This window comes from Antedon bifida, chromosome 7, assembly GCF_963402885.1.
Source record: "Antedon bifida chromosome 7, ecAntBifi1.1, whole genome shotgun sequence".
NCBI lineage: Eukaryota > Metazoa > Echinodermata > Crinoidea > Comatulida > Antedonidae > Antedon > Antedon bifida.
The window spans coordinates 3,443,597-3,459,767 of record NC_136232.1 but is presented as its reverse complement, the minus strand read 5'-3'; the positions used below and the strand labels follow the sequence as shown (position 1 = coordinate 3,459,767).

Below are 16,171 nucleotides of genomic sequence, written 5' to 3'. Positions count from 1 at the left end.
ATTTATGTTGTGTAGTTCTTCAACCCGGAGCCGACACTCACGTCGTTCGCTCTGTCGACCACCTTTCAATTACACTGTGATTTCCAACAAAAATAGAAAAAAAATTAAATAAAAAATAAAACGTACAACTGTTGGCCTATTTGCTTTATCCGAACGCCTATGAACACGGGCTCGGCAATTTTTGGCCATCTTACATGTCACAGTTGGTAATTTCATTAGTGAAGAGATCAGGATTTTGTATAAAAGTACACGTGAACAATACTTTTAAAATTAATATTCATAAATATGTTGTAATAACATTGCATACATACAAACAATGTTCAGACAACAACATACAGGTCTTCTCATAAAAGATAAATTGCGACATTATTTTCAAACAGTTAAATTAAACAGCCTTAAAATAATTTATCACGGAAGTCCACTATTATGGTGGCGGGAAAACATCCATTTTAGTTTTCGTCTGGCCTTATTATCGTCTGATTATCTATATAATTAGTGCTTCGAAGTAGCCAATAGAAATGCCGGAAAGGAAATAATTCGGCTTGATTCTCTTGCGATACAGACGTGATTGATTTTAGGTAGTTAGGATATTATTGCAAAACAATTGGTCTGGTGGGGTGGTCATTGGCCTGCTAATTATTTTGGCATTATAAAAACAATATATTTTTTCTTATTATAATGTTTAGGCCTACTAATAATTAAATAGAAAATTGCAACAACAATAATAAGAACTCGCGATCAACAGATTAGAAAATGAATGCCAAACTCGTGGAAAACATTTTTTCTTTACAAGGCTAAGATTCAGACAGTTCTTTTTTTATAGATTTGCGGCACTTACAGTAGGCCTACATCCTTCTTCAATGACAAATGACAAAGGTTGAATTAATTACCAATGTATAACATTAAACAGGTTCGTTTTCAATTGAAATATCTTAAATTTCCTGAAGTTGTCATTGTCATCTTCTACGTGGGTGTACAACAACAATATTTATTTTTCTATTTCCACGACGTAAGCCAAGTGCCTATGCAAACTGCCCGGCTAGATCCCCTCAAGAAATTTCGATACTTGAAATGGTATTCATAGTGTATCGGTCCCCCTGATATTTTATATTAAATTTCAAATGTTTTTTCCTACATTACGTTACAAAAATTAATACAAAATAATGTTTTTCTTCCGGCACTTCCTAAGTTTTCGATATTATATTTAATGAGGACTGACGTGATTGGTTGAAATACATCTGACCGCGCACGATGCATGTTCGACGTATCTGTTACAAAAGATTGTTGTTCTTGCATAGTTGTGGCAGATAGAAAGAAAGTTTTAAAGAGCAATGACATAGGCGCTTCATGATTGGTCAATAAGCGAAACGGAAAGTTTATAAACGAATCGGCAACTTTGTTTCTACAGTTAAATCAGACAAACGTAGCAGACGATTTACACGGATTCTGTAAGAACTATACCGCCGTATCATTTTCTTCTATTGTCTACGGATAATTTAAGACAAAATCTGCAGCAACATGTTGGAAAAGAACTTGATGTCAATTTGTTTAATATCATTCGCAATCTCAAGGTTAGTTGATATATTCTATATTATTATATTGTGTATGGTATAATGAACAAGTCAAATTTCAGATGGGTTTCAAGTTTATTAATATTGTTATGGTTTCAACCAAAATCATATTCACTTTATTTTTGTTTTAATAATGTTTAATGTTATTTAATACAGCTAAAATAGATAAACATTTTCCTACACCCTTATTTTATGTTTTTGTTTGCTGCTTATTTGTGGTTACCGTATCTTCATTTTACAACTATAAGCTCAGCAGGTTTAATTTTCACTACAAAATTATTAATTCTGTTTGCTAATAATATATTTTCTCATATAGTGTACCCTACTTTTAAGAATAAATGTGTTAGAATAGTCCTAGAATGTAACAATCTTGTCATTTGAACAATCTTTTTATTTTAATATTTTCAGATGTTTATATCTTTTTAATTATACAATACCGATCTAACTGTAAAGTAAAGGTCATTTGTTGCGGTGAGTGAAGTTGGCGGAGAGGGTGGGTGGGGAACGTTATATTTTATGATATATTCTATCATGTTTTTAGACTATATAAAAAGGAGTAAGCTAATCCTTTGCAAACTATTTTTAGTAAAAATTCAGCTTATAAAAAAACAATATAAACAGTTATATAGAATAGGATTTTTTAACATGTTAGGGTGGCGCCAATGAAAACGTAAATATAAAGTAAAAGTCTAATGTCTGTGATTTAAATTGATGTTGACAATTGTGATAAAAGAAATGCACTTCCGTTTTTTCCTTTTGGCCTTGTGACCGAATTCCAGCAATTGTGATGCTCTCAGTACATTCCTCAACTATTACAATATACCACGTTATTAAAATTGTTGATTGATGGAACAAAATAGAAAATAGAAATAAAATGTTACCGCTAAGTTAGGTAAATAATTAACACGCCGTCTGTCCAGTCTTTGTTTAATCAAAAGTGGAATCTTTGTCCTGAAAAAAATATATAAAAAATCAAACTTTGCTCGAAAATCTTTGCTCAAAACTGTAGGTATCTTTAAAATAGGATTTATCGATGCACAACAAAAAAATTACGTGGTTATTAACAGAAATGAAAAGGCTTTTTTTGCATTATTATTTGTAAGCATGGTTTAATAAAAAATATTTTAATCCGTAATTTTCCACATATTCATATAAGTAATACTTATTGATTTACTCACGAAATCACTACACAGGCTAATTTTGTCTACAGAGAACTTCCAGGAGTTATTATACTATTAAGTAAAATAATATAATATCCATAAAACATATATATCAACTTTATTGACATTTAAGCCATTTTTCATGATAGGATTTATGCTTTTTTATATGATTATTCTTAATGGAAATGGCACTAGTTGTGATCTATAATTAGAATTTAATGTCCACAGTACATTAATGATGGTATAAAAACAAACCGTATGGTATTAATAGCAATAACAAACATCCCAGTGGAACGCGTGGTCATACCTACCTGATAATTAAACCATCCCTGTGGAATTTTCAAAGAACATTCGGATTTCCGAAGTTGACTCTGAAACGTGAAATTGCAATTGTCATGAGAAATAGACAGAGTCAATGATAAATGTGTCGGGTGTTGTTAATTGTAAAGTTGCAAACATTGACCTAACCACTTACAGCAATGTTTAGGCCATGTTATAATTATTATCGAAATTGTTTGCACTAGGCCTATAGTCAGTTAATACACACAATTTACTGTATAATTGTATTATTGTAAATCTCACGTGTTGTACTATGTTGAATTCAAACAGTTTATCTAGGTGCTCCTGTCGATAAAATGGATTAATTAGGCCTAGGCCTACACTGTCCAGATTTCCATGCATTAGTACTAGAACTAGACAGTAACCAGATTGATACGAAACTGATATATAATTATATATACGGCTTCTAAAATCAGTAGTAGGCCTACAAAACCAGGGAAGAGTAATTTCACTCTTCCCTGTACAAAAAAAATACTAGTAAAAAATAAAGTTTAATTAAATCAGACACTTAATGGATTGGCAAAAAGTAAATATTAAAAATAAATTATGTTTTCTCCACTTGTTGAATCGTCACAGGTATGTGTGGAGATCTCGGTGGGGTAATCTGTACTTCCGCTAAATGATAGTTGTGACACCTGCGTAGTATAGTTGTCTATTGTGCTTAGGTTAAAGGTTAAACGCAAAGGTATGCATTTACACCTGTTGAATAAAAAAATGTATCATCAGTACCATTTACGGTATGTAAACTGTTGATATTGAATGTACGTGACGAAAATGAAATCACGTTGCAGAAAAACAAGAAAATGTTATGGGCAGCTATTATTTGATGACGTCATCTGATAAACCATTTTGACGTGCCGACGTATGTTTACCACCAATAAATATTTTAGTCTATAGATTTGCCCAGTACCATAGGAATATTTGGTGATACAGCATGTCATTTGTATCACATGTGGTGCATGTATTTAAGGTTAGATTGAATAGGGAAGAGTAACTGAGGGGTGTAATAATGTGAAGCGATTAGAAGCTTAGCAAGCATGGCATTCATTCATTTTTCTTTATTAATAAGAAGATTTGAAAATATTACTACCAGTATATAAAATAATATTACAATCAAATTGTTATTATCGTAAAATATTATGAAGGCTTTTGAGTCGGAAAAAATCTATATTAACACTGTAATTGTGTGGGCCTTGAAAAAGCATCATTCATTCAGTTATCTTTATTTCATATCCATAGAAAAAAAAAATAATCCACAAACTTTACATGTGTTTAACTTGACTTAACTAAAAAACAAAAGCTAAGATTGACATATAATTTTTTTTATTATCATCACCGTTACTTCCTACACGTTAAGAAAGGGTCAAATTTTCTAATTTAACATTACCAGTTTTCGTGTCAATCTTGTATCATCTGCACTCTAACCGAATTAACTAAATAATATTAATTCAGTGGAAAATCACGATTTAAACTCTGTAAAGCTAGATGACCAAGGCCGGTCACATTTTCTAATTGGTACAACATTTATTTTCATCGTTGTATGTCGTACCAATATTAATGTTAGGCCTATACTTATAGGCGGCCGGTGGATTACTCATAATAAACCTTGGTCGTAAGAAAAAAAAATGTTCTTTTTATTCATTTAATTATAAAATATTAAATCGAATATTATCTTCTATTCAGTTCATACTAACACATTTATTCACACGGTATAAATGTTACCTGATCCTTAAACAAGAAAACAGCTTGACAATTCACACTATCTTGCATTCATATCAATGAACAAACATGCATCCATTCACATGGTAAACATCTTATTTTCTGTTTCATAATAAAACGAACTGGACCATTTGAACATATATATTACCGACTCACACACTTCATACCATGATTCTCTATAACTTTACAATAATTTGCTACAATTCTGATTCTTGTTTTCTTTTAAACCATAGTTTGTTATCTACTAAGTAGGCCACACTAGTTATATTAAAACACCGAATACAATGTTGATATTATAATGGAAACCCCGAGTGATGCCCTTATCTTATTACTAAGATAAGAAGATTTGGAAAAATCATATTAACATTTTTTATTATCGTAAAATATTATGAAGGCTATTCAGTCGGAAAAGTCAATTTAACACTGTAATTATGTGGTCCTTGAAACACATTCTATTTTATTTTTGATGAATGCTGTTATGATTCACATTAATAGAAGGATCAACATGAAGGCTAATCAAAATAACAATAGACCCACAGCAGTAAACTGTAGTATTTTGTATAGATTATAGAATTTTCTTGAGGTATGGAACGTCTTTCACACAAAAATGTATATGATAACAATTTCATGACGCGATGACGATCAAAATGTATCCATGGTATTAATTATATCGCAAATTAAGTACATTGATTAATATTAATTGTTGCTTGACTGACGTTCCACGTCCAGGCTAGGCCAAACATTGGATTTGAAAGCATAGGATAGGACTATACTACTAACATATCATTTTAATTTCGCAAAAGCTAATATGATTTGTTTTGATACCCAGTGGGGATAACATGTCGCCTCATTTCAACGTATTGTAATCGTCCATTCCAGAAATGTCTAAATATATCCACCGTCTTAACAGGTTTCATTGTGCGCTGTAATGTTTGGTAATTCATTTTTATTACAGAAATGGCATTTGCATCAGGTGAAATGATTTTCTTCGTTAGAGGAACTCACGCTATCTATAATGTTTCGTCTGTAATAAATTGGACAGTGTTATCTATTAAGTTAATAGTACATGAGCAACAATAAAACATGATTTAAATGGAAAAGATTTGAATCATTTCGTATGATTCGCAAGGGCCTTCAAGTTTGATTTTTCTTCAGCTCATTTGTCCACAGTTGATTTGTTCTTTACTTGAGATATACGCGAGTAAACTCTTGGTCTATGGTATGGGCTAGGCCTAACCTACCACTACTAAATAGATTACTAAGGTTTCTATTTTAATATCATTCTTCATCTCAGTGTTAAAAATATTTAAAAAAAAGCTTCACGAAAATTTTAACTTAGGACAAACTGTATCAAAGTGTATTCTAGATTGTTTAATTCGTCAAAAGTCAACGGGTACATCGTATACATTCATTTTCGTATTTAGGCCTATGTCTATTTGTTACTAATCATTCAGAACAGTGTTAGAAATAACAATTAATTCAATATCGTTTTCACAAATGTACAGACTATTTTGTTTAATGTTTAATTTAAAAATAAATTGTTAAATGACACTAGTCTGACGGATTGTAGAAAGTGATGAAAAAACTATAGAAAACTCAGAAAATAAAATTGCTGGAAGCCTATTCAACGATGATTCAGTAGTTCAACGTATGAGGAGTATTCGTCCCATTCAACTCTTAAATATTCATTATTTGTATATAAACGGTGAAATGCTAGGATATAATAATATTGATTGTTTAAGCATTAATTGTGAATTTTAAACTTAACCATTTTGAAAGCTGGCCCGTTTTCAGGTTTGTGTAGTAGTGATACGTATGTTTCCTGTTGATATAACCAGTAAACAGACTATCATTTACAAACATAAATAATTACGCTTTCATGATACTTATTGATGTAAAGTGTTGTTTTACATAATAGACATGCGTTTTTAGAAGTAAAAGTAAAAATATATTAAAGTAGCAGACATCAATTATAAGTTTGAATGTTAAAGGTTGCACATGATCTGTCTGGATCTTACACTTCGGATTGGTTTGTCTGCTATGTGTTTTAATTAACAAAATTAAACAATAATATAAAGTTGAAAGCCCCTAATGTTGTGAAACTTCTAAGCACTGTACATATTGTTACCCAAGTCATTTTTGGATCCAACAATATGTGAAAACATACTCCCATAATTCAGCTAATACTCAGTGAAAAGTTGTGTCTTGACTTTACCCATTTAAACACTTGGGTGGAGAGGCAAACGTAAGAAATGTGTCTTGCACAAGGATACAAGCAATGCGACGAACGTTGGTAGTCCAACGTCCAAGCAACTTATCTAATATTGAATACGTGTTTGCTTTTGCCTCTTTAGGATAATGTAGGCATTACTTTTCAATGTTTCAAAGTTAAACTCAACATATTTAACACAAAAAATAAACATAGTTTAAACAAATATTCCGTATATTTTGTTTTGGTCTGAAAGAGTTTTTATAAACAAGTTTGAGCTTCCTCATTGTATTTATTTTACATTGATGAAATTAATGTTTATTGAATTTGAATATTGAACAAACTTGTTTTGTAAAAGCTATTTTTAGAAATGTTTTGTCAATGTAGTAATGGGAAACCTATTACTTTCAGTAATTACAACAGAATCATGTCTCTTAAATAATGAAAACTCATACACTACTAATGTTGTCATTGTTAACATTTTATTTTGTAACAGTAATTAGTTTAAGCCAAATCGGAATGTGTTGTTGTCGTGTGTCTTTATTAAAGTACATTATAAAAGTGCCGTTTGCTACGGTAGCTTAGTGACAAGATGCATATTCAAAAACAAGAAATTGACTAGAAATGGTTGTCAATGTTTTACACGTCTAAACGTTTGTTGTCATATAAAGTAAAAATAAATATAAAGTTAAACATTTATTTCGGTTTTGGGTGTCTTACAATAATATCTTGACTCCGCCACCTACCTAGTTGGGGGTTTCCATTAGTTATCGACCTGTCGCGTGAAACAAAATTATTATTTTACAAGATCACAGTTATACCATTGAATATTACTTTACGTGTTGAATGGGACAAATAAAAAAAAATAAAATAAAACTTCATAAGTCCTCGTGATACAATAGTAACCAATTAAATGATAAGGACATACCTAAATAGTTATGTTCCATATTAGTATTATTATTTTTCAACGATACCTTTATTTGCGACATTCTTTAAACATTATCACGCGTTACCTGTCTTTTATGTGACAACATGTTGACATCTGATGTAGGAAAAATACCAGCTTGTATTAATATCATCAAACTCCCACGCATCATAAAATAAATTGCCAATTACGGTGACTAAATTTGGGTAAATTGCCAATGAGTAAAATTAAAAATAAGTTACCAAATATAATGAAGTAATCCAAGTTTTTCTTGTCATAAATTGGTGTCATATTAGTAATTATTTAAGATGCAATGTAGGCCTACATGCTGATAATATCGTATAGCTACTATAGGGCTTCTAAGAAATTGTTTACATTATGTAATCTTAAAAAAGCTAATGTTCCTGGTCATGATATCTTATCATACGAAACATAAACATTAATGTTATGAAGTATTTTTCTGTTTCTAATGTAAGACCGCTATAATTGGAATATGCATGTTTTGTTTGGCATGGTTCTCTTATTGATAACGTTATGGTGGTGACTGTATATATTATATATCATAATAATTAATTGGTGTCATATTAGTAATTATTTAGGATGCAATGTACATGCTGATGATATCGGATAGCTACTATAGGGCTTCTAAGAAATTGTTTACATTATGTAATCTTAAAAAAGCTAATTTTCCTAGTCATGATATCTTATCATACGAAACATAAACCTTAACATGGTATTAAGTCTCATCAGTGTTTTTCTGTTTCTTATTTAAGACCGCTATAATTGGAATATGCATGTGAGGCATGGTTATCTTATTGATAAAAAGTCTTAGTTTGTCACTGCTGGATGCGTATAAAATAAATTTAAAAGAGCACATTTATGTATATTTATTTCTTCACACTTTACCTAGTTGCAATACCGTGAGTTCATGTATATTGTTTACCATAATTAATGTCCACATAATCTTCATTACGTCATTAATTAAACGTATTTACAGGAGACACAATACCGGCATTTATTCACTAATTGACAAAATGCTGTAGTATCAGTTGCCAAAACAATATATGTCTGCTTTATTATACAGTCATGGATGATATAGTCTATAAATTAATTTCTCTATAATAGTACACTGCAACCGTTCCCTAAGGTGTGGAACAGTAAATTGGCAATTATGTAATTAGATAAGCAAACACAATGTCTCTTTCATTCAGTAATATCCATATGGCTGCAACAAATTTGAGAAAGAAAGATGTGTACGCATTACTACTATCAGTTTAGACACAGGAATACCGGAAAAAGAAAACAAAATATCATAATTATAAGAATATAAAATATGAGTGTCCTTAACTAGTGCTTAAACAAATTTTGGTTGGTTGGTCTGTTGGACAGTGTGCTTTGTTTTAACAAGTAAAAAATAATATCTGTATTATTAATATGGAAGTTCACATATGGAAGTTTCAATGTTTCCAATATAGACAATGGGGTTTCTACTACCCTATCACAGAAAGACAGTCTGTCTTATGGGTGCTTTTATTTTTATAATACGGATAAAATTGAAACTGTCTTCTGTTATTCAGACAACTTTTGGTCGTTTGGTTAGTGTGCCTTACTGTAGCTGGCAATTTAATATACGTATGCATGCTATCGGTTATAGTCTTTTGCCACATTATAGTTCAAATGTAGTGTAAAACTAGGTCACGTTTGGGACTATAACTACATCACTAATTGTACTTCGTTGTGACCGTATACCGTATTGGATAGTGTATCACCTATGTGAAATTACCTTTACTAAAGTTAATAAGAATGATTTGTAGTATTTCATTGTGACTTGCAAACCTGTCAATATAGCTCTGTTAACATTATACATCCCAAAAGAATTTAACATGTGGGAGGAACTTTACTGTTAGTGTCTTTGCCAATTCGCAAAGGTAAATAATGTAAAATGTTTCATTGACCGTCTGCGTTTGAGTCGTTGTATTCTGTTCGTATACGGTCCTAAGAATGTGGTAACAATACTTATTATACAGTCAGGGGAAAATGGCAAAATCAAAACTGTGGTCATGTTACAAGAATTTATAATAATATAGATTATCTGATAAAATTTATAGAAAGTAGGAAGCCTTTTGCCTTTTTTCCCTGGCTGTGTAAACGTAATGAACAACATATTACGTTTCGTCTAGGCTAAAATATTTTATTTTCTTTTAATTATATTATATTCGTTTTCTCTTAATACAAAACCAAGTGCCTTTCTATATCGTTTTTTATTATTTCAGTGGATTGTCAGCCTCAGTTTATCCGACTTGTAAATGTCCGGCGGTGAAACCGGATAAATGTCCAAAATTGAACTGCCCTCGTGGATCGCTACAGGTGGAACACCCCTGTATAGGTTGCTGTCCTATTTGCGGAAAGGTAACAATTTTAAATTGTTAAAAATCAATTATTTTAACCATCAGAACAATAACAGGTAATCCTTTTTATGTTATTATTTCTACCAAATAGGTAAATATTTAATTATTTACAATTAAACTAGGCCTAAAAGAGACGGGTTAATATTTTGATAGCCATACTGAATTAAATGTTTTCCCGAAGTAACAAACATTCTTCTCTTATTGTTTGATTTGATTTTGAATAAGATTTTTGCTAATCTAATTTATCTTATCTGTTTGAGTCAATACAGTTTAGTTTGTTTAGTATTCTTTCTTTGAAGAAAAGCTTAAGTAGTATAAAACACAGAGTTAAAGTATGGTTGTTTACAACGAAACACATCTTTCATTACAACACCTTCTCTACGCAGTTTCCCACCACATAGTAATAAATAATACACAATAGGCTAATATAACACATTTAACTGTAATGGTCTTCTTTTTATTACTATTATTCCAGACGGAAGGTGAGGAATGCGGGGGTGTGAACGATATTTACGGACGATGTTCACCCGATCTTGATTGTCAACCTGACATGTTTACCTTAGGCAAGCTGACTAACCGTAGAGGGACGTGTAGCAAACCAGCAGTGGGGTTTGACATGACAGCAGGTACGCCTAATTATAGTTAACGAAAACAATTCAATGTGTTTATTGAATATCATATTGTGTCAAAAAAAATAGGAAAACAAGGAATCCATTTAGGTTGACCGTGATACCATAATTATTATTAGCCATTTTAAATTATAATATTAAACACTATTAGATTGGACATCTGGTGTTATGTATTCTACTACACCAGCAATTTTCAAAAAATTAAAATCTTATCATCGTGGAAGATACTTGACGAAGTAGTAGAACAACTTTTTTGTTGCTAGTGGTAATTATTTCTTTGTCTCTGTTAACCCTGCTATAATCCCTATTTTGCTATTGTACCACATTCCTAGTCCAAGCCAGTCACATGATAATGTTCAATGTTTGACAATGCGTTGAATATTTAACAGGCGGAAAATAAAGTTTTCTATGGATTTTGTTCATTCAGATTTTTTGAGATCAGACGATTTGCAAACTGAACTGTGGGATGATTGGGAGTTCTCATTCGGGTCATCAGAGCCAAAGGAATTATACAATGTATTCGATGTAGGACAAGGTAGGATGCCAACTAAAGCTAGAGCTGCACCGTATGATCTGAGATTGTCCTCTTTTTTGAAAGCGGCGAGAGTAGCCAAGCATGAACTGCACATGCGATACTTAACGCGTCTATTATCCCCCATCCCCCAGAGTAGTTATAAATAGAGCCCTCTATCTAATGCAGTGATTGATGTACTTGTAAAATGTTATACCGCCCTCAATTAATTGATCACACAAATCTCCAACAAACTTCTCCAACTAAAACTAAGGCATCTGTCTTTATTTCAAAAGAAATCACCCCAAGACAGAGATTCATGTAATGTTTCCTTTGTTTATTTATTCATCAATAACATGTGTGCTCTAACCATTTACCAAAAAAATCATATCTCTTTCAGATTTTCTAAAACAAGAAGATTTAACGAAAGAATTATGGGAAGGATGGGGATTTTCGTTTTCGTCAATTCGAGAGTCAGACGATTCTTCGTCGTCGGAACAAGGCACAGTGTCTTCGTCGAATCAACAGCAGCAATACAAACCGTCATCGGAGTATCACGAAAAAGACAAATCTTCGTCATCTGAGGAGGACCAATACAAAATGTCAGTTTCATACAATAATAACGGTAACTATTCTCTTTCATTGATTGACTCACTAAACATCAAAATAAATAACCTTCCAAACTGAATTTACCATCATCTAAATTTTGTTTCCTTCTGAAAGATGTGTTGAAAAATGATCAGACAACAAATGGAATATGGGACGATTGGCTGTTTTCATTCTCATCAGGAGGAAGCGATTTTTCGAATATGAAAAGTAAGTAAATAGCATTACTCCTTTTTTCGATGATCATGCGCCATTAATATTCCAATTGTATTATGACGTTTAGTATGGTCTTGTCTGCTGCCCTCAATAATCTAGTAAGGGCGTGTGGCGCAGTGTGTTGGACGTTCGCGACTACTGATCGTGAGATCGAAGTTCGAATCCAACTCTCGCCGCATTGCTTGTATCCTTAGGCAAGATACTTTACTTACGTTTGCCTCTCTCCACCCAGGTGTATAATTGGAAACCCGGTTAGATCAAGACACAACTTTGCGCTGATTACTAGCTGCATTATGGGAGTATGTTTATAGGTGTTTGATCAGGAAAATGACTGGGGTAATAATGTTCAGCGCTTAGAGGTTTCACAACATTAGGCGCTATATAAATCCAGGATATTATTATTATTATAATAAATCAGTAAGCCTCGAACTATTTACATGTTATCATCCTATCCTTGCAGGTTCCGATTCAGAAGTTGTCATTGTAGAGGGCAGTGGTTATTTCTATAACAAAATAATGAAAGGATATCCACCCGTTTAGAGAACACAATGGAATGTATACTCATGATTCCATGACCAAAGAACTTTGGACAAACAGTAAATAATGTAAATTAAAAATAGATAGATATAACACAAATACCAGTAAGTAAATATGGATAGATTGTAAGAGAGGCAGGATGAATTTGTAAATTCAGTATACAGTATATAATTAGTTTTGAAAATTGATTTTAGAGTTTTGCGATGACTATGACTATCTTCACCATTACCCGAATACTATCTCCAGCTCCAGAGTTTTTAACAGGGATGGCGCAGAGAGACCATTATGATTCATAATAAAATGTTGGTGGCGCTAGTTTTTCCATGGAAATGTTTATGTTAAAGTATGGCACGTTGACTTGTTCAAAATACTATGTAGTACAGTATTTATATTTTCAAATTCACTCTACTTACTTTCACTCTACCTACTTTATTTTTAAATTTAATCAAATATTGCAGATAGATTGTTGATATGATCATATTAAAGTGTGATATCTGCCCAATGGTAGTTATATGACGTCATCATGTCCATAATATTATGAGCACATCACAATTTGTTTTGGTCACATGAAGTTTTTTCTTGACGTCATCGTATTTTTCGTCAACATCATTATAATGAACGTCAGTTATAGTGATATCATCAACAAGATCAGCAGCCTTCATTAATATGAATCGTCGTACTCTTTAAATGTTTTATTGTTGGTGTATTATTTAATTTTACTCATCATTAAAAGTCCTAATGTATATTCAACCTTTAGTTTGATATGATTTATTTAACGTGGCATTCTTTATACATCTATCGTTAAGCTAGGAGTACAGTGTAGTTAATAGTACATAAGTATGTAAAATATTGTATAAAAATAAGAATGTATCATGAATATTAAATTGATTAATTATTATTCATCAAGTTATCTTGTTTTATGACGTGTTATAGGCCTACACACTTTTTACTTACCTACCTTATGTGATATTGAATACAAACAGAACAGTACAAACAATTATTATACCATCAAGGAGGAGTGAGTCACTCTGAAGTGAAATGGGAGAGAGGGGTTTTTATTAATTAGAATGTTTTATTACATGTTCCCTTGTTAGTAGAGTGTAATTTTACTCTTCTCAGATGGAGGAAAATGCATAAAAAATAATTCTTATCATATCAAAAAACTAGTAGAGAATCTAGGTAAACTAAAAAGGAAACGAAAATAGAAATGAAAAAATGTGTTTATTCTATATAAGTTTATTTATTTTTACAGCGTAACTTTACAATTGCGAATAAAGCAAGTATTCTTTCTTATTTTACATCTATATCTATCTAATTATGATTTGAGCAATGATTATGACGACCAGTAGTAAAGGTAAGCCGCTGGATGTTATTGTTACCGTTAGGATGTTAAAGTATTCCCACAAATGTCTCTGCCAAGAAAGCAAACGTAGCATAGGTCGTATGACCCCTTTGAGTATACTCAAAGGGGTCATACGACTTCCTTATTTAATAATAACATTTACATTAAGTTTAGGGCTGAACTATATTTATACTTCTTCCCCACTGAAGAGAAAACAATTAATATAATATACTTCTTATAAAATATAATACTGTATAATACCTTGCTACTTCAGAAGCTTTACCTATTGCCTCCAAACCAACACCGGATACTTCACACGTTTCTTTCAAAATGAACACACATAAAGTGTATGTATCAAACATGTACTGGGATAATTACCTAAAATTTTGTTTAGGTACGTACCAAAAAATTGCAATTTATTGCTTGCAACAACGCTTAAACGGACTTGTAACGCTTTAAATTGATTGTAACGCTTACTTAATCGGACATGTAACGCTTACTTAAAATGATCTGTAACGCTTACCAATCTACCTACCAATACGTCACGAGCGTAATTATTAATATTGAATAAGCCTATTAAATATTATACACAGAGTATAACCACAACACGACCCATATACTGTATTAAAATTCCGTCGTAACAAGCATATTATCTTTCTAAATAATTTAAATACACAGTTCGTGGGATAATATTATTTTTTCAATGGTCGTCTTCACATAGGCTATTTACAGTTTATTACAATCAGTTTTCTTGAAACGTCTGGTAGCGTAACGAAATTCTTTCGTAGTTACCCATGTGTGAGCAAATGTCATTATCAGTTTGTTGCTTTTGGTTTTCTTTCCCATCACCAGATAGAAATCAGTGCTTTTAGTGATGATGTCACAATTGCAGAAACCGCCCTCTGTGGCAAAGAAGGTTAGTTTATTTAGATCGCGTTTCTTGAGTGGGCCTTTCTTGTAGATCTTTCGCTTTTTTTGGTTCGCTATGTATTTCTTGCCGTCCGATGAGTCCCTTACTTTGTCGATTTTAACTCTGATAACTGAAAACAAAAAAATAATAGACGCATTTAAAGGACAGTAAAAACGTTGAGAAATATAACAATAGTGATAATGAATGTAAAGAGAAAATGCTGATGACAACGATGATGATGATGGTAATGATGATGATGTTGGTATTGATTGTTGCTGAGTATGGATATGATGGTTGTAGTTATCATGTTTGTAATATTGTTGTAGTGATGATGGATTGTGGTGTGGTAAAAATGGAGCTTTTAATGATGGTATAATGATACATGGTGATGACAATGCTGAATAGTAATTTTATATGGTCCGTAAATGAAAAAAAAAACATTATTTATTTCTCTGCATCATTGTTTCACGTAGGCTACCCCAAAAGGATACAGTACTAGTCACAAATCTGTCTAGAATGCCAATCATAAAATTTACAACTCCTGAATATTTAAAAGTCTGGTAATAACTCATTATGACATAGTTATAACACACACCATTTAATAACAAATATTTCCAATTATGTAGAGGTTGGTAAGGTAAGTAGCTTCGGTTCTTTTGAAAAATGTAGACGAAGTTTGAACGAGTCACAGAGGGTTTTATTTCGCCCTTGAGGATAATGTAAATGATAGGATATAGTAGGATATAGGCACGCTCCCCTGATCCATTTAATCAGACGCGTTCATGGCTTGTTGAAATGGTAAGCCTAAACCTACACTAGCAAATTTTAGTTTGTAACTCAAACAAAATCAAGTTTGACAATAATTTGTGTTTGCTTTAATTGTGGAAGATGTCTGGTTAATTTTCCGGCTGATTTTTTCTTGTTTTTATATGTTTTGTTATATAGATGGAATTACTAATGAATACCATTTTGTTTGTTTAAGCCTAATTTACACTAGCAAACTCTGGAAATATTGTCTTGCTCAAGTTTGTAAATCATTTTGGTACTTTAGGCTTTAATATTCCGCACAGGAACTCGAGCAAAAGTGTT

General features: G+C 31.9%; 2 protein-coding genes across 2 annotated transcripts in view; one reads left to right on the top strand and one right to left on the bottom strand.

Moving 5' to 3' along the window:
• The first annotated feature begins 1,293 nt into the window (after positions 1 to 1,293).
• On the top strand, positions 1,294 to 14,050 carry LOC144848848 (uncharacterized). Its single transcript, XM_078705775.1, has 7 exons — positions 1,294 to 1,571; positions 10,197 to 10,332; positions 10,807 to 10,957; positions 11,388 to 11,495; positions 11,872 to 12,096; positions 12,195 to 12,287; positions 12,754 to 14,050. The coding sequence occupies exons 1-7, from the start codon at positions 1,519 to 1,521 to the stop codon at positions 12,831 to 12,833; spliced, it is 846 nt and encodes a 281-aa protein (XP_078561901.1). The 5' UTR covers positions 1,294 to 1,518; the 3' UTR covers positions 12,834 to 14,050.
• Positions 14,033 to 16,171, bottom strand: part of LOC144848847 (secreted frizzled-related protein 5-like) — an 18,778-nt gene continuing 16,639 nt past the window's right edge. Inside the window, exon 3 of the mRNA XM_078705774.1 lies at positions 14,033 to 15,212. Within this exon, the coding sequence (XP_078561900.1) occupies positions 14,899 to 15,212 (314 nt within the window). The 3' untranslated portion in view covers positions 14,033 to 14,898. The remainder of the gene's footprint in view (positions 15,213 to 16,171) is intronic.